Source organism: Lemur catta, chromosome 11 (assembly GCF_020740605.2).
Source record: "Lemur catta isolate mLemCat1 chromosome 11, mLemCat1.pri, whole genome shotgun sequence".
Taxonomy (NCBI): Eukaryota; Metazoa; Chordata; class Mammalia; order Primates; family Lemuridae; genus Lemur; species Lemur catta.
Window position 1 is genome coordinate 28955321 of NC_059138.1, and position 14512 is coordinate 28969832.

The 14512-nt window shown below is 43.2% G+C and overlaps 1 protein-coding gene across 1 annotated transcript in view; it reads left to right on the forward strand.

Annotated features, from left to right (window-relative positions):
• WNT2 (Wnt family member 2) overlaps positions 1 to 2159 on the forward strand; it is a 38382-nt gene extending 36223 nt beyond the window's left edge. Inside the window, exon 5 of the mRNA XM_045565531.1 lies at positions 976 to 2159. Coding sequence (XP_045421487.1) covers positions 976 to 1205 — 230 coding nt within the window. The 3' untranslated portion in view covers positions 1206 to 2159. The remainder of the gene's footprint in view (positions 1 to 975) is intronic.
• The last annotated feature ends 12353 nt before the right edge of the window (positions 2160 to 14512 follow it).

The window sequence follows — 14512 nt, forward strand, 5'->3', positions numbered from 1 at the left end:
ATGGCTGCCAGGCAGCCATCTCTGTGGAAGAGGAAGTAGAAAGGATCATTGTAAGTTGAGCAAACTCTAAAAATGTCCACCACCCTTGATTCTGTTGTCTGCTAATGTTCTTGTAAAAGAATTCTGGGTACTTCCGCAGGAGTAAAACAAATTAAGAGGCTTTTTATCTTTGAAATTTTTTTTCAGAAACAAATACATAAATAAGTATTGCTGGTTAGCAACATCACCCTAATTAACTAAGGTGATGTTCCATCAGTAATATCCAACAGGGTTTGATGCCAGCTTTGTTCATTGAAGGCCTAGAATCCTGGCGTCACCCACCACCGCACACACTTCTGTGTGGCCCGCGAGGTTGCAGCAGGGGAGACAGTTATGGGATAAACCCAGCAGGACCTTGCTCCCTCCTCAGGGTCTCACACACATGATGTCCACATCTCCCCTTCAGCAACTGCAGTTCCATTCCCTTCCTAATAAGCTGCTGTAATCAGGACTGTGGAGATAGAATTCCTTCCCTTCAAGGATTCCATGCTCTGATGAATTCTGAGAGAGCTAACTATGGTCACGTTTTGCCTAATTTGATTTGAGGTCAGGAGAGAGAAAACAAGGACAGATCCTTCTTTCACTTTGATCTGGCCTTGCCCATTCAAGGATCCTTCAATTTAAGGCCAGGTAAAGATAATTTGAAAAGTTTATCCAACTCAGAAGTGAGAGAGCTGGATTCAGGTTGCCCAAGACAAATCCAAAACTTCACGTCCGTCTTTCCTGAACTGGGCCCTCTTGGCACTGCTACACCCCCTGCAGCTGGCACAGAGGATTACACAGGGCACAGGCCCACAGGATGGGTGGGACAGCCCCAGGCTACAGTGAGGTGGTGCCAGGGCCCTTGTCCTGGAGGATGGACCCATGACTCTTCTCCTGAGGCATATTGTATTCTGCCCAACCTTTTCAGTGACATCTCCCTGTCTTGTCTTCCAGGCTCCCTGGGTACAGCAGGCCGTGTATGCAACCTGACTTCCCGGGGCATGGACAGCTGCGAAGTCATGTGCTGTGGGAGAGGCTACGACACCTCCCGTGTCACCCGGATGACCAAGTGCGAGTGTAAGTTCCACTGGTGCTGCGCAGTGCGCTGTCAGGACTGCCTGGAGGCCCTGGACGTGCACACGTGTAAGGCCCCCAAGAACGCCGACTGGGCGACCCCCACATGACCCCAGCAGAGGTCACCATCCACCTTCCCTCCCGCAAGGACTCCATTGGCTCTGCAAGGACGCTGGACCTTGGGGTTCTCTCTGGGGGGATGTTTCCTTAGGCATAAGGCCTTTGTCTCGACAGAAGCCCCCTTTTCCTCCCTGGGGCCCCAGAACTGGGGGCCACATGCTGCACATAAAGCATACCTTATTCTATGTCTTCCGGCATTCTGGGGACCTCTCTTCCTAGTGAGTTCTCTTTGGAAACGGCATGACAGGCTGTTCCAGAGGGAGGGTGGTGGGCCTAGACCACTGTCTCCATCCACCTAGACTTTTCCTCTTTCTAGAGCAATTGGCCAGGCAGAAAAAAGAGTGTCTCAAAGGAGCTTTCTCAATGTCTTCCAACAAATGCTCCCAGTTAAGAAATTCCATACTTCTCTTCAATGGGTAAAGAAAGCACAATCAACTGCCACTGAATTAACTTTAATGCTTGAGAAAAACAAGCAAGGCTTTTGTCCGATCAAGTGTTTTTGTAGCCACCAGCCCCAGGGGTCATTGGTCATTGCCTAGAGAAGGACGGCTTTCAGTAAACTTCAGGTTTTAAAATGTATTATTTTCCAAAACATGCCCACAATATGGCACTTATTGCCATATTAACATCTGATATAGCAGGGTGGGAATGTGTGTCCTTGGGTACAGTGGCATGTTCAGTCTTCGCAATAGCAAAAGCCTCAGAAAGCGCCTGCTCTGCATTACCATCCCTCGCTATAAAGAATCTTTAGGGGATGAGACTTCCTTCTCACTTAGGGTCTGAAGGGAATTAAAAAGAAGATGGACGATCTGGCAGCATTCTCTAACTGTTGGTTGAATATGGCAGAAAATAATTCAGTGCGTGGAATATCAGAAAATGTGTCTGTACAGATAAAGAAAAAAAAGGAGAATAAAATTCCGATCTGGTATTTTGCATGTGACCCATGGCATTTTGTAACTGAAATGACTTTGAGAATGAAAACTTGTGGGATGACAAGAACAGTGAACTAAAATGCTGACAGAGAGGTTTCCAGAGCTAAATCACGCCTGGGGCAGCCTTTACCGTCAGCAGATGCCTAAGAGAAGTCGGCCACGTGTGCTGGGGAGCAGCAGCCAGTGCCCGTCACCCTTCAAACACTCTTTAAAGACCTGTCATGTTTAATTGTATTTATTTGATGCTTACAAGATGACGTGATACTGTAGCCTAAAGCAAATGACACATAGCTTTGCTTATAAACTTGGTAATCCTCCCATATTATGTTGCAAACAAATCGTAACTTGGAGACTATATTTAAGGGACACAACTGTAATTATGGGAACATCAGTATGCAAATAGTGGTTGGCTTCTGCCATGAGCCAAAAGATGACATTCAGGGAAAATGGAGAGGCTGCCTGCACCATTTTTTATATTAAATGAAAGAAAGGTGAAGTAGACCAAGCAACTTCTCATGGTCTTGAACAATTTGATTCTTGTTCTATACATGATTTCCTCACAGGGCTACATTAACTAACAGGATAGTTCATTATATGCATCTGGTGTCAGATTACTGATGCTCACTCTTTTTTTAACACATTGGCCTTCAATTTTTCTGTTCTTGCTTTGCACTAGGTCATTTGGACTGAGGTTCGTGGAAAACAACCTGCTAGAGTACTTTGTCATGATTGACGTTTGCCTTCTAACCTTCTTAAAAATGACAGAATTTATCCCCTTTCCTTCACTCCCAAACCCCTAAATTAGTTGACTAACTTTTCCAAAGTGACTCCTTCCTCTTTTTCTTCTATGGATTCAGAGGGCGGGAACAGTGGGGCATGACAGTGTCTGCTCTGAGCTTAGTGTGGGGTTAGGCTGGGCACGTGGCAGCCACTCAGCCCTCAGTCACTTGGTGTGAACGCCTTCGTGGGAGGACAAGGCACTTGCACAGGGATCCCGACGCCATCAGCTCTTCTTCCTACTAGATGAACCGCAAAGTCATAAATCTCATGGATATGTTTAGAATTGGAAAGGGTCTTAGAGGACATTTCAGCTCCCCTCAGTCTGAGGAAACTGAGACCAAGGGAGGCAAAGGGGTCCCTACACATTTCATCCGTTTCCCAGATCTCTATCACAAATGGGGCCGCACTCTGGGAGTATTTGAGAAAGCTAAGCACTTTATCCATTAAACTAAACTAGTTTCTCTCAGGATTAATTGAGTGGATTCTAAATAATTCTAGCTTCCAACGGGATGTTCATTGTTTTTGTATTCCTGCCATGTTTAGATCTGACTTTCTTTTTATGCTGAAATGCATCCCTCCTGATAAGTAGCAAGGGGACAAGGCATATCCCTGTAGAAACCTACATACATTTTCCTCATCTATACGGGAGACCATGGCAGCCATGGCAGGTGGCAGTGGGTCCTGCCACTGAGGAGGGCACAATGAGAGGGTGAAATCTTTTTGTGTGTTTTTTCTTCTGAAAGAGGAAATTTCTTTTCTATTATTTGAAAAAAAACTTTAAAAAAAAAAGAAGATATGGGCCGGGCGCGGTGGCTCATGCCTGTAATCCTAGCACTCTGGGAGGCCGAGGCGGTGGATCACTCGAAGTCAGGAGTTCGAGACCAGCCTGAGCAAGAACGAGACCCCGTCTCTACTAAAAATAGAAAGAAATGATCTGGCCAACTAAAAATATATATAGAAAAAATTAGCCAGGCATGGTGGCGCATGCCTGTAGTCCCAGCTACTGGGGAGGCTGAGGCAGTAGGAACCCTTAAGCCCAGGAGTTTGAGGTTGCTGTGAGCTAGGCTGACGCCACGGCACTCACTCTAGCCGGGGCAACAAAGTGAGACTCTGTCTCAAAAAAAAAAAAAAAAAAGAAGATACTTTCAAACTCAGTGGACTTAGGGCTCGGTGGAGGATCAGTATTCCAGGATTCTGAAATACACTAAACTCCTGATTACCTGAGGCTTTCAAGGAAATGTATGGCATGAACTACCCAAACAAAATAGTGGCAAAATCCATTCAGGTAAAATCCCCTTATAAATTTCTTCCTGATTAAAAAAACCTTATTGTAAATTAAAGTTTGGAGTTCCAAGATAATGCTCATTAATTTTCTGCAATATCTAAAAAAGGTCCCACACTAGGAGATATAGACTAGTTCCCTGGAGTTTTCTACACTAAAGATATAATCTGCATGCAACTCTGAGACTTAGCATATGAGTTGCTTTCTGCAACAGATTTGCTTCCCTAAATTGGTTTGTGATGCTGACCGGTGTTTGTATTCTCAGAGGCCCGTTTGGCAAGGTGCATTCTGGTTACAGCATCCTGCACAGCCCGCTCCTGGTCTGAAAGAGTGAACACCCTGCCTTAAAAGACCAGTTTATCCCCTCAACTGGCTTAAGCTCAAGCACAAAAGCCCCAGTGCCGTGACCACCTGAGCTCTGGCTCTGTGCCCCTTGGGGACAAGGGCCTTCCTTGGCATGTTACTGGACTAAGATGCTTCAGGATGGAAGTGGGAGAGGTGCAGGGCACCCCAGAGCACTGACTATCTGCTCTCTTATCTGATGTCACCAGACTGAAACAGACATCTGAAAATAAGGATCCAGCACATGGCAGTTCAGTCTGGGTAAGGCCAGATGATAGGAGGGGACATGGGAGGGAAAGAGCTGGGTGGCTTTTGCCAGGTGACTGGCCGAGCTTGGTGATCACAGGCATGGCTTTCTCTGCTCTTGTTGGTAACCCCCACCCTTCTTCCTGCCATTGCTTCTCTGTCCCCGACTCCCAGCACCTACTTCCTGGGGCATCGTGAGGCCCATGGGGCTCAGGGTCCCAGGCCATGGCTCGGACAGTCCACACCTGCTGCGTAGCTCTGTTCCAGGTGGCCGGCGTTCATTTCAAGAGTCCTTTTGAAACTGTCACAGCTATATTCCTTTTTCTTAGAATTATTACAAAGTCTGAAAAGAAATAGGTATTGCATTTCTTTTTCAAAGAAGGTAGCTTTAAAGTCAGAAAATCCAGTTCTGGGCCATATTAATTTATTAAGGAACCTCACACTGACTTCACGAGACCTAAAGCAGAGCTGTCTCCAACGCGGCCAACATGACCGTGCAGGCGCTCTGCTCGCCGGCTTTTTCAGGTCAGGATATTGTTATTACTTCTCAGTTATTAAAAGCTGGCCTGGGGCTGGTGTTGTCTCACTCAGCTGAAAAACATTCATCTCCCCTCTCGCCAGCTCTCAAAATAAAGGCTCAGAGAGGTGTCCAGTGGACCAGAACCATTCTTTTGTGTCTCTTTACTGTACTTCAACCTGGGTTTCCTTATCTTAAGAGCAAGAGTTGTATTCAACAAATAGACCTTGCCAGTTCCAAAGCTGGTAAATAGCTTTTGTCAGGTCTGGGCTGAACTTCTGAAAAGCAATCTGCTGGTGTGAGCTGACAGCTAAGCTCTGCTGCTTTTGACCTTCTCCCTACCTAGGCAGAGAAGATTTTCACTCAGCCATGAGAATGTTCTTTACATTTTTCTGGGGATCAGCAAGGTGACAGGTGGCTTGCAAAACCCAACATGATCGTTATTTTTGTAAATCATAGTTGTTCCAGCTCTAGCTTTTTTCCCCCCGTGATATTCACATGGATTCCCGTGTAACCAAACCTCCCACTTCCACAAGCTAATAAAAGTGTCATGCAGATTGTTACAAAGAACTATTGTTATTTACAAGTCTACATTTTCTGTGAAATCAAAACATAATAAAGTGAATTTTCAGTGTTAACTTTGTTATTTTAAACTCATGATAGTCTTGCCAAATCCTCTGGTGAAAAGAAACCCCTGCAGGTTATGGGAACTATTCCCTTGTCTTTTCTCAGGACCACACTTAAAACAACTTGATCACAAGGCATCTTTAAAGTTCGTAAAGATTTTCAGAGAAGGCAACTGACCTACCTTATTGATAGCTATTCTTGAGAGTTGATGGGTAAAACATACTAAAAATAGAGAAATTATGCCAAATTTTCACCCTGTGTTTTCATATGGGTACCAGCTAAGTGCCTGTCCCGTCAGTGCTAGCATGCTTTGGCAGTGTTTATAAACTCAGTGTCTCTACCAGCAGCGAACTCACTCCCATCGACATCACTGAATTATTGCTTTCTCTGTAAGTGCTTACTCTGGACTGAAATGGCATTTTCTCAGCTTGACAAGAAACATACAAGATTTCTTGCCCAGTTGTTGAGATCTGGTGGTGTGGGCTACTTATATCAATTGGTAGAGGCTCAGAGAATGGGAATGAAGTTCACGTATGAATAGGTCAAAAGGAAAGAAAGGAAGGAAAGAAAGAAAGAGAAAGGAAAGAAGGAAGGAGGGAAGGAAAGGAAGGAAGGAAAGAAGGAAGGAAGGAAGAAGTATAGAAAAAACGAAGAATTATAGTAGAGAAATTTTAAAAAAGAAAAATAATTCAAAAATAAAATAAAATGGGAATGAACTCTCCTCCAGCAAAGGACACCCAACCCCCCACATTTCTCTTCCCCGATGAGCTATGTTGGAGTGACGTCACTAAGCAAAGCATTGGTTCTGTTCTTCAAGCACCCCAAGGTGGTCTTGTAGTTGCTCACTGTCCTCTAGGATTCCATAATTCCTTCCAGAAACTTCCACACTTACTTGGATGATCTGAAAAAGAAGTGGCGATTCAAGTGTCTGTGTGTGTATGTGGTTTTTGGTTTTTGGTTTTGAGATGGGGTCTTGCTATGTTGCCCAGGCTGGCCTCAAACTCCTTGAGCTCAAGTAATCCTCCCACCTCAGCTTCCTGAGTAGCTGGGACTACAGGTGTGCACCACCATGCCCAGCTGTGTGTATTTTTCAAAGGACATTTCCCCAAAATATTTTTGTCTAGAAATTGTCAATGAAATTTCCCTGTCACCTAACCCTTTGTGCGTGAGGGCTCTTCTATACGTTGTAAGATGTTTAGAAGCAATTCCCCCAGCCCTCAGTCGTGACAACCAAAAATGTCTCCAGACATTGCCAAATGTACCCCATGGAGGGGGAAGAGGGGAAGAGTGAAATGGTTCCAGGTTGAGAACCATTAGTCTAACATTTTGGGTTAAGTCCTCTCTTAAAACGCAAGCCACTTTCTGTTAGGAGCACTTCACTGAGAGTATTAGTTTAATGGGAATGATTCTCAGTACTAGTGTGTCAGACTAGCTAGGAAGGGGTCTTTTTGGGGAAAAAAAGCCCTCAGCATCATGGGGCAGAAGGAGAAAGGCTAAGACTTGACTTGAAGCTCACATGGGCCTGCTCTGTGTGTCCCTGGAGTCTGGAAAGCCCGAGGCTCCCGGGTTTCTGAGGATAAGCAGTAACCTTGGGGAAACAAAGGAAAGACGGAAACAATAATGTGGTTTTAGAAGCTGGAGGCAGAATTCTTCTTAGGAATTCCTCAGTTTCACAACACTCAATGGGAAAAAAAAAAAAAAAATAACCCAAGAATCACAGATCCCCAAGATATGTATGGCCTGGAAGGTGGAGGAGTGAGAACATTATAGCTCTGCATCCCACAGTGAAATAGTTTTGAGTTTCTCAAGACAGTCAGAGGGGAGGGTAATGATAAAAAGGAGACACTGCAAAATGGAGGAAGTTTGAGTGTCAAATGAGGAGAAAGAATTTCAAGTTTAAGGCCAGGGTGGGTATCATTTGCAGGTTGTTCACTGAAACCCCTCTCCTGTCACTCCCAGCTGCTCCTTCCGCAGGTCACCCTGGCCTGGTGGGGGTGGGGGTGTAGCGGAGTGGAGGAATGAATCAAAGTGCTGTCCAACATGTGCCAACAAAGGGCGGGAAAGGGACGGCCCGGGCTGGAGGTAAGATGAGGAAGAGTGGAGCAAGAAGCAGGCTGGATGACGAGACAGGTAACCCCAGGAGTCAGAAAGCCTGTCTCCTTAGCCTTGACAATTTTTCATGAGCCAAACTGGTCGAATACAAACTGAATTTACACTTTATGCTGCCCAAAGAAGTAAAGATCAGACGAGAACCATTTGGATGAACAAACAGCTTGCGATCTGTTCCTTCATGGTATTTATTAATATCTAGTCCTAGATAAGAGCATGATCCAAAGCGGATCCACACGATCAACTTAACATTTAGACTATTTTTGGACTGTCAACTTGATTTTGTAATTTCCAAGTAGTGACCGACCCTGTGAAAGCCCCTGTAATTGAATCACAGGCTCTGGATTTCCCCAGACGGCCCACCCATTCCTATTTTAATAGCATTGCAGGCTTTCCTAAGCTCCACAGATGAGAGGAGTCACATTACTGCCCATAAACCCAATTCAAATAATTAAATGATGAAGATGCATCTAGTATCCACTCAGCCGGATTGTTCACACCGGTTGCTTCAGCAGAGGCTGGGGGGCTTCGCAAACCCATCTGTAAATGCTTAGGGGCTTCGTGTTACAGGTGGAGGTCGCACACCGGCCGAACAAACAGCAGGAAATACAGAAAACTAAATCTGAATTGGAGTCTCCAAAAGTCTACCCACCCATATAAACTTTGGCAGCTGCCCCTTGGTCATTACTCTGTAATAGTAATGAAGGCTTCATGAAAGGCCTTGAACTCTGAGTCGTCATTTTGGAATCGTGCTTAATCAAGACAAATATTCCCAGCCTAAGAGTACAACTAGGAGGAGAGGGGAGTACGGGTTTAATTTTCCTATATATTGCTGTATCTATAAACAACGCCTTATCTTCTCAGCAACTCTCATGAAATAACAAGCACTAGTGTTTTTAAAAGTATTTACACCAGCCCTTGGAGATTTTATTAGAATCATGATTCAGACATGAGAAATTTTCCTCTTCTACAGGGTTTAGTAATCAGAGTAAGAATTACTCAGTAGACTGTCTATACAGACAAATGAATGTGAATGCTTCCTCTGGCTATTAACCATTCATTGGCAAATTTCTTTTAATTTTTCTGAACTGACTGAATCATGAGTCAAGATGATCCCTCTGGGCTGCATATTGTAGACAGATAATTAAATAGTTTCTGAAAATCATGTCGTGCTGTTACATTGCTATGGGACTTCAACAGAGCAGTAAGTTACGCGACACCTCCAGGATGCGGAGAGCGAGGATTCCTGGAATTGCAGAATGCCACATTTGGAAGAAACTTTGCAGGTAATTTATTTCTTCAACCTCTGGATTTTATTCATGAGAAAACAAAAGAAAGTTCATGGTTCAGTCTGTGATGTGAGCAAGACACTCTGATTCAACTTCAGGGAAGAACAGTTATTATTCATTCAGTGAGTCTATCCTGAGCATCTCCCGTGAGTCGCCTGCTGTGCTGCGGGCTGGAAGTGCAGTGGGGACTAGGGCAGACGTGCCCTTGCCCAGAGCCTTCTGCAGAACGGGGAGAATACCTAACACTTTCTACTTTACAGTCACTTCCACACGCGGGATTGAGTTAGTGCTTAGAACCACTCTTAAATGTAGATAGGATTAGGCCCATTTTCAAGGGGAGGCAAGTTACAGATTTAGTAATTTGCTCCAGGTTATAGAAGGCTTGTAAGCTTCTAAGAGGCACAGCCCAGACCCAAATATTCGTCTTCTAATTCTTCTAATTCTCACTCTAGTGTCCCTTCTAGAATACCAGATCTCCCTCTGATTAAAACTCAATAAGAAGGCCAGGTGCGGTGGCTCACGCCTGTAATCCTAGCACTCTGGGCGGCCGAGGTGGGTGGATCGCTCAAGGTCAGGAGTTCGAGATCAGCCTGAGCAAGAGCGAGACCGCCCCCCCCCCCATCTCTACTAAAAATAGAAAGAAATTAGCTGGACAACTAAAAATATATAGAAAAAATTAGCCGGGCATGGTGGCACATGTCTGTAGTCCCAGCTACTCGGGAGGCTGAGGCAGTAGGATCGCTTAAGCCCAGGAGTTTGAGGTTGCTGTGAGCTAGGCTGACGCCATGGCACTCACTCTAGCCCAGGCAACAAAGCGAGTCTCTGTCTCCAAAAAAAAAAAAAAAAAAACAACTCAATAAGAAATATTCTGTCCAATTGGCCATTGAAAATGACTTCATGGGTTCAATAACCATATTTTCCAAACAAAAATGAGGATGTGAAGACTGCCAAAGGATTTCTGTGATTTTTAATTCATATGAAATCTAGATAGCAAATCATATGTAGACACATGTTACAAAGCTCTTCTAGAAACTATATGACTTTTAATGATACATTTAACAAGGTACTTTTATTTGAAATCAAATAGTTCTGAGATTCTTCCCCAAAATATGAGATTTCTGGTCATGAGAAACCTACTTTCTCTGTCATGTGGCGAGTCATTCCACAATTGAAGATGGTTCTAAAATATTACGTATCAGCTTAGACATGGTATGAATCATGATTTATTTCAGAGTTTTTCCCAAACAGCTGCCTAATGCTTGATTACTCAGGTTGTATTAACATGTCAATAACTTTCAAAGATATCTTTCATAATAATCTTGCCTTCTTTTACTGATGAAGGGAGACAGAATTTTCTTAGCAACAATGTGCAAGAAAAATTTTTCAGAACTATATTCAAATGTAATATATTTTAAGATATTTAAAGGCACAAAGTACATATAAATATGATATTGGCATCTATTAACAATAATATTTTTGCCTTGTTTAATATGAAATATGGGTGGTCTTTCTCTCCATAAAGCAAATGGGGAAGATGGGTATAATATTAGATTATTGGATAATGTTCCTAGAAACAATAGGTAATCCCTCCCCTACCTTCTGCTATAGAACCAGCCCAGCAGGGCTGAATACAGGTTCCCAGCACTGACCTCCAGTCGCCAAATGACTGCTCACTTAGTCCAACCTGGTGGGTGGTTGGGATTATTTCTGATGGTGGCCAAATTAGTAAAAGGAAAGTCTCTTCAGAAAGTAAGGGAACATCAATATCTGAGGAGGTAGGAGAGTGAGAAAGAGAATCTTTGTCTAAATGGAATCTTAAATAAGGGGTCAGGGGAGAGGGTGGAGAATTTGTATTACAATTATTCTAAAAGTGTATGGAATAGATTTATACTCATGTTTATTCATGATGGGGGGAGAAACTGTCCCCAGATATGCATTTTAATTTGTGAGAAAGATGCTAAGAAATATGAGATCATGAAGAAGGTGGTACTTAAATAAAATAAATAAGTAAATAAATAAATAAATAAATCTAGGAAGTTTAATCCTGCCTAGAATGTGATTCATTCTTTTGGAGCAAATAATAGAGTGAGGTGATGGCCAAAAGCAATTCTATTTCTTGGACACGTAAGCATTTTTCCTTATGGAAGAATCAGATCCCTAAGTAGATCATATTGATACCCCTAAATATCATTTTCCTTTCATTGTCCTTGAACAGGGCCTAAAATTCTCACCCTTACCAATGCTGCCTGGGGCTAAGAACCCATCTTTTGAAATTTTCTTTTAAAATGCATGGATGTTAGTCGGCTGTATTATTTAAGTCAACAATTACTTATTCAACAAATATTTGGTGCAACTTACTATCTGCCAAACATTTTCCCCAATGTTTGGGAAATAGCAGTGAAAATGTAAATGAAATAAATGAGACTTCTATTTCTGGTAATGTGGCAAACCAAATATCTCCAAAAAAAAACCTGCTACAAAATGCCTAGAAATTCTACATAAAGTAAAATAAATACCCTTTGAAATGTATAAGTGAACCCTCCCTACCTCCACCCTCAAGTACAGGAAAGCTCCAAAGTCCAAAATGAAGAGGAGACTGAAAACCCAAGCCTTAGGGCCCCAATGGAAGTTTATTTATTTTTCTATTTAGAAGTTTAAATTTCAAAGACCATGTTGGTGTAGAAAACAAGGTCTTGAGCTTTCTTGAAGTGGGGAATTTGAATTAAGACACAATATCCCATCTCCTCCCACATAAACTCAGAACCTTCAAAGGGCTATCTATATATTAAATAAATGAAAATCTCACCATCAGCACCGGGAATCAACAAGGAACTAGTTAGTTGTGAAATGGGATTGGGGCAGGGGAAATGTATCCTTTGATCATTGATAGCTACCATCCTATTCTCATCTTAGTTTGATGTCAGAATTTATACTACTTGTATGTTCCAGGAATTGCCCGGTCAAGAAATTAACCTAAAAACAAAAGCTCTGGATTGAGCAGATGCAAGAGGAAAACCTCCAAGAGGGTCATATTTTCAACCAGGCTGAAGAGTATTCTCACAGATAAAGCTTCACTATCATGTGATTCAGGAAGTCAACAAGCAAATCATTAGGTATATATATATGACCCAAACATGAAAACATGAGACATTCACATTTTGATTAATCTCCTATAGATGATCAAAAGGATCTCAAATGCCCACTGGTCCCTGAGAGCTGGCGGTCTTGAAACACATAAACACTGTCATGTTACTCAGGATTTTCTTCCCCTATATTCTGTTCCTACTTCCATTACAAATGGATAACTGGAGCTTTAAAGCTAATATAACTGACATAACCCTCTTTACCAGCTTTATACATTTTCCCCCAGTTTATTGCTTGTTCTTCCGTGTATAATAATTAGGTAGAAATCCAAGCCATTGGCAGTCGAGGCTCCGACTGCAAACTGTCCAGGAACCCCCAGGACTCCCTCAATCTGAATGGGTCAGTACTGCCGAACAGCCTAACTGGGAAGTCTCCTCAGTCTACAGGCATCGTTTCACCTGTTGCTGTCACAGATGCCATCACTAGACACCAGCCCTGTGGGGTTGCAGGGACTGGAGCTCAAGGATCAGGTGATACCCTGGCCTTACCCAGATCCCTCAACACCCCAGGGCTCACACTTGGGCTCTGAGGGCATTGCCCTTTCTTAGTTTTCACTTACATATTCAGCCCTGGTTCTCAAAGAGTGACAATATGTCTTAGTGGCTAGAACCAGAGGTTTTCAGCCTCATCTACATGTTTTTCTGGCCCTTCCAAAGAACCTCAATGCTTTTATGCTGAGCCTGTATCCCCAGCAGATTCTCTCAGGAGGAATTCCCCTCTGGAGTCCCTGAAGTTCTTTCACTGCAGCAGATGTTTGTTAGGGCCTCAACTCTTAAATAAAACAGATTTCTCTACTTTCAACTCTCAGGAAGAAGAGGGTGGGGCCTCATACTCATTCTTTACCAGAAGCCTCCAGGGTTCTTTTTGCAAACTGATAAGCCACAGGAATTTTTAAAAGATTCTGCTACATCTTCTCTCTAGGGCAAGGAGAGTCTAATAGCGCTCTTACATTAGCATGACTGGGCACACTCAGGACTCTTCTCAGAATGGAATTCTGCTGGAAACAGATTTGTGTCTTCATTTTATACCTAGGAGTTACAGTACCCAGATACGCTAGCTTAAAAAGTTAACCTGTGCCCACTGCTTTCGGCTAAAATGTAGTAGGCTGAAGTAGGCCAATCCTTTTACTGTGACAACTAGAAAAAACAAATTTCAAAAATTTATTTTCTAAAGATATTGGAGAGTTGTGGAAGCCAAAGGATAAGAAAGACTAAAAATCAGGGAAGGAGAGTCTTTTAGGTGGACTCTCTGCTGTCATTTCCCCCTTGCTTGCGAATTTTAGGCATAAGGTGAGGCTTGGGCCAAGCAGAGAGTGAAACCAGGCTGGTCTTAATCTAAACTCATATTCCTCCCTCTGAATAATCTACCACCGGGGTCACAGAATGTGAGTTTGATGTTTAATTATATAATGCTAAGAATGAGGGGTGATTTGAAGCCATTGATAGGAGAAGTAACACATAGGCACAGGAGACAATTGCAGAGCAGTGATGCTATTTTGGGGGTGGGGTGGGGAGGGGGAAGGGATATAAATACAAGCTTCACACTCCAAAATGCTGGCAGCAGGCTCCCTGACACCAAAGCTGATGCTTCAGTAAGGGAATTCCAGTCCCTCTGGAATGGCCGGGGGTCCTGGTGCAGTATTCCTCACTTATCCACAGGGGTGCCTGAAACCACAGATGGGACCAAACCCTATATATATGTGTTTTCCCATGTACAGACATACCCATGATAAAGTCTAATTTATAAATTAGGCACAGTAAGAGATTAACAACAATGATAATAAAATAGAGCAATTATAACAATATGCTGTAATAAAACTTATGTGAATGTGGTCTTTCTTTCAAAATATCTTGCTATACTATACTCATGTATTTTCCAACCACAGTTGGCTGCAGGTAACTGAAACCTCGGAAAGGGAAACTGCAGACGAGGGTGGACCACTGTCTGTCAGACGTGAAGGTGACCTTAGACATGTGGCTTGTTTACTGGGGAGATGAGCCCCTGCCCCATGTCACTGACTTTAATCCAC